This window comes from Acanthisitta chloris, unplaced genomic scaffold, assembly GCF_000695815.1.
Source record: "Acanthisitta chloris isolate BGI_N310 unplaced genomic scaffold, ASM69581v1 scaffold10276, whole genome shotgun sequence".
Classification (NCBI taxonomy): Eukaryota; Metazoa; Chordata; class Aves; order Passeriformes; family Acanthisittidae; genus Acanthisitta; species Acanthisitta chloris.
The window spans coordinates 4,359-8,556 of NW_008676472.1; the positions used below are offsets into that span (position 1 = coordinate 4,359).

At 54.0% G+C, this 4,198-nt stretch overlaps 1 protein-coding gene across 1 annotated transcript in view; it reads left to right on the plus strand.

Moving 5' to 3' along the window:
• Positions 1–4,198, plus strand: part of LHX6 (LIM homeobox 6) — a gene marked incomplete at its 5' end in the record, with an annotated part of 7,098 nt that overhangs the window by 666 nt on the left and 2,234 nt on the right. The window contains 3 exons of the mRNA XM_009076148.1: positions 1,971–2,071; positions 2,153–2,248; positions 3,848–4,022. Of these exons, the coding sequence (XP_009074396.1) occupies positions 1,971–2,071; positions 2,153–2,248; positions 3,848–4,022 (372 nt within the window). The remainder of the gene's footprint in view (positions 1–1,970; positions 2,072–2,152; positions 2,249–3,847; positions 4,023–4,198) is intronic.

Below are 4,198 nucleotides of genomic sequence, written 5' to 3' on the forward strand. Positions count from 1 at the left end.
GTCATGTGCAGCCTGGTGTGCAGCTCATGAGGAAGCTTCTGGGATTTTGAGGCCGTGAGTCATAAATCTAGAAGGTGGGAATGGTGATCTGACAGATCCTTCACATCATTTTCCACCCACCCTGCCCTCCTGGGGATGTGCTGCTCCCAGTTGGACTGCACCACGCCGTGTCTGGCCAACCTCCGCTGTCCCTATCGAACTGGTGACACCGAGGTCATGCAGCACCACAGCTCCCGTCCCTTCAAGCCCAGCCCCATCCCCCTGCATGGCAGTGGCCAGAGAGATGCTTGAAGGAACACATCAGTGGGGTTAGTCCAGTGTGGTGCACAGGGAGACTGGGCCTGTCCTGCACTGGAAAGTACCTCAGCGCATGGTGGGCACAGGGAGTGACATGACGTGTCACAGCCCATGCAGCATGTGGAAACCATTTACAACCTGACGTGAAAATAATATGTTTCTGTTTACTGTGCTTGAGTAAGAGGATGAAAACACGGTGCCCAGTTGGGCTGGGAGGGTCCCGGCTCGGAACGTGGCTCAGGGTGTATTGGTCCATATGGCTGGCTGTGGAGGCGTGAGGGCAGCGATGGGGAGCAGGGATGGAGGGGGAGAAGCCACGTGGCCTGGATGAGCAGACTGGTGTAAGGACAGCGGAGTCTGGCACTGGGGAGTCCCACAGAGCTGTTACCCAGTTGAGGGCTGGGATGGTGGGTTTGCTGCTGCTCGGAAGGTCCTGCTGGTGTGGGCTGAGCACCACGGTGTCGCGCAGCGCTGGGACATGTGATGAGTATCTTGTGTGGGTACCTGTGTCCAAGTGTTCCCTGGTTTTGAGAAGGGGGTAGGATCACTAGAGAGCTGCAGTTGCTGTGGAGTTGGAGGGCCACGCTCCCCCTTCCAGTAATTACCCAGCAATTTCTTCTGCACATGAGGTTTTACATACAAGAAAAATAAACAGATGTTGCTGAAGTCAGAGTCCCATTCATCATTCGAAAAGAACAAGTCAAACTATATGAGAAAGTCCTTCAACTCAAGCCAAGACAATCACAGCCTGGTCCAGCTTGTGGAGCGAGCGCTGGGCTGTGCAGGCGCATCCTGGGAGTGGGGCGAGTGCCAGTCCCGCTCAGCCATCCTCTCATCCATCCCTTGTTGGTGCTTCATCTTCACTGCTGGAGAGGACAGGCACAGCATGGGCTGCAGCAGGGACCCCAGTGAGGAATGAGGGACCCTGGCTCTGGTCACTCTCTCTGCAGGCTGTGTAGCAGTGTGAGCGTGGCTGGGCTCACCCTGACAATGTGCTTGGCAAGTGGGAGGTCAGTGCCCCCTGGGGCATCCGTCTTAGTGTGGTTTCTGCTCAAGCATGGTCACCCTAAGGCCATGGGGGTGGTTCTGCTTCTGCTGCTGCTCTGGGACCCAGGAGGAAGAGGAGGTCAGGGTGCTGGGAGGATTTGAGGTCAGGGAAAGGAGCAAAGAGCCCATCGAAATGCTCTGAGCAAATGAAGCAAAAACAGGGTCACAGGGAGCAGCGTGGGGCAGGGGTGGTGGATGTCGGTGAGCCCAGCAGAGACAGGGTCCACTCTGAGCCTCTCCCTGGAGGATGAGACCAAGCGGTGACCATGAGCCAGGGCCAGTGGGACATCAGTGCTTGCCTTCACACACCACCTTGACATCCCTCTTCCTGCTGCTGTCTCCCCTTCCCTTATTCTCTGTGGCTTCCACCACTTGCTGAGATTTTCCTAATTCAAGAGTAAACTCTTCAGGGCTGGTGGTGTCTCCTTCCCAGTGTGTTGAGAGGCTTGGCAGCCCAGGGCAGCCCCCGAGGGGCAGTGCTGGCTCTGCTCTTTTTACTCCCACTTGCAGCAAGGGATGCTGTGGGACCCTCACACTGTGGTGCCACCAGATGTGCTGTCCCCCAGCTGAGCAGCTGCTGCACACGGGGGTGGCAGGTGAGTTTCTGACCTGTGGCTCTGTTGCAGGCAATGGGATCACGCTGGAGGGGGCCGTGCCCTCGGAGCAGGACAGCCAGCCGAAGCCAGCCAAGAGAGCTCGCACCTCCTTCACCGCCGAGCAGCTGCAGGTAGGGGGAATGGGCCGCGGGGGCTGGGGGAGCTGCGTCTCCCCGGCCTCATCCTGAGCCCCTCTCTCACCTCTCCCCCAGGTCATGCAGGCACAGTTTGCTCAGGACAACAACCCCGACGCACAAACGCTTCAGAAACTTGCAGACATGACGGGGCTGAGTCGGAGAGTCATTCAGGTGAGGGGTGGGCAGGGATGCACAGAGTGTGAGCACCAGCAGCTGAGCAGTCCCAAGCAGGGCTGAGGGGGTGAGCCTAAAGGCTGATACTAGACAGGGCTGACAGTCCTGTAGCCTCTCACTCCTGCACATCAGCCCCGGGACATGCAGCATCCAGCAGCTTCGTGCTGCCTCCCCAGCGTGTCGGCTCCGCTGGCTCCCGTAGTGATGCCAGCACTATCCTTCCTCTGTCTCGCTCGTGGGTTTTCTATTTGTTTTTTCCCCTTATGATGCAATGGAAAAAAACCCCACAGCCCTAGCCATTCCCAATAAATGGCTGAGTGGGAAAGCTGCTGTTAACACATGATCCCGGAGCTCTGAGCTCTGCCCCGACAGCCTGCAGGGCAGTGCCGTCCCTGCCACGAGCAGGCAAAATTCATCAGCTTCGGGAAGTGTTGGGATCGAGAAGTTTAAGGAAAAAGGGGGTTTGCAGCCCCAGGGGACGTGGTAGCAGGAAAGTCCCGGCGCTTGTGCTGGAAGGGGAGGGGAAGTGATGCTGCAGGGACAGAGAAATGTCCCCTCTGCACTCACTGTCCCCACAGGCAGCTTTGCCGCTCAGTGACATTTATCCTCTTCACTTTAAGATTTTGCTAACTTACTTTCTGCATACACTAAAAACACGATGATTAAAGTAAATTTGGAGCTTTCATCCAGGATTGTTTTGCCAATGACACATTTAAGTTTCGTGTGTGAAAATCTGGCTCGAGCCTCTGTTACTGAGAGCCCTCACTTAGCTAAAGATCAAGCAGGCTGCACACCAGGTGATTTTTTTATGTGGATATTTTTTAAAGGCGCTTTGAACAGGAAACAATTTGTCAAATGCTTATGACTCTTTCCTTCTCTGGTCCAGTGTGCTCAGCCTTGGAGAGCTGATCCTTGCTCAGCTTTGGAGAAGAGTTTTACTCTGAGCTATCTTTTAAAATTTAAAGCATAAGAAAGAAATCACCTCTTTAGCATATAAAAAACCCCTTCCATGCATGTTTTAACTCTGGGATATTATTCCCTAACTATTCCTTCAATTAAAAGCAGTGGGATATGCTCAGTGATCTCATACCTGCTGCTCACACAGACTAGGGCTGTATCCCACCACAGTCCCCTCCTTTCTCAGCTTTAATGTTGTGTTGATGTGGGTTATTAATATTGTTCACATCATCCTAAAACTCATAACTTCTCCTAGTCTTAGCTTCTACTCAGTTTTGTCTCCTTTTGTTCCTCTTCTTGGCAACAGATGCCAACTGATCTCAGCTGTGCTTTTAGGTCAGGTGAGCTGGGGCTGTTGGTTAAAACCTAAATAAGACCTTGAAAGGTGCTCCCATCACTTACAGGGAGGCTGTGCAGGGCTAGAGCTTTATATCTGCAGGGATGAATGAACCTATGCTCTAGTGAGTGTAAAACAAAGCTATGGAAACTGGTGAAATGCTGGTGAGGTGCAGATTTCTCAATTTTATTCCTTTTTTTTTAAATACTTGGGAGAGTCACCCAACCAAGAATCTTGGGGAAGGAGCGTTTTTCAATTCAATTGTCTCTCAGCTGACACAGCGTTTGCTGCTTTTGTTTCAGGTTTGGTTTCAAAACTGCAGAGCTCGCCATAAAAAACACACCCCGCAGCACACGGTGCCGCCCTCGGGAGCTCCCCCGTCCCGGATCCCCTCCTCGCTCTCTGATGACATCCACTACTCGCCCTTCAGCAGCCCAGAGCGCGCCCGGATGGTGACGCTGCACGGATACATAGAGAGTAAGAGTGGCACTGCGGGGCTCGGGGTGGCAGGGCAGTGTGGAGCTCCTCGGCAGCAGCACAGTGCGCTGCCCAAAACCTCCTTGTGCTGCGGGTGCAGGGCTGGTCCATGTGCTGCTCCTCCTCATGTCTGATGAACAATCTGGGATTTTCTGGGGGGCTGTTTGTGAAAGCTC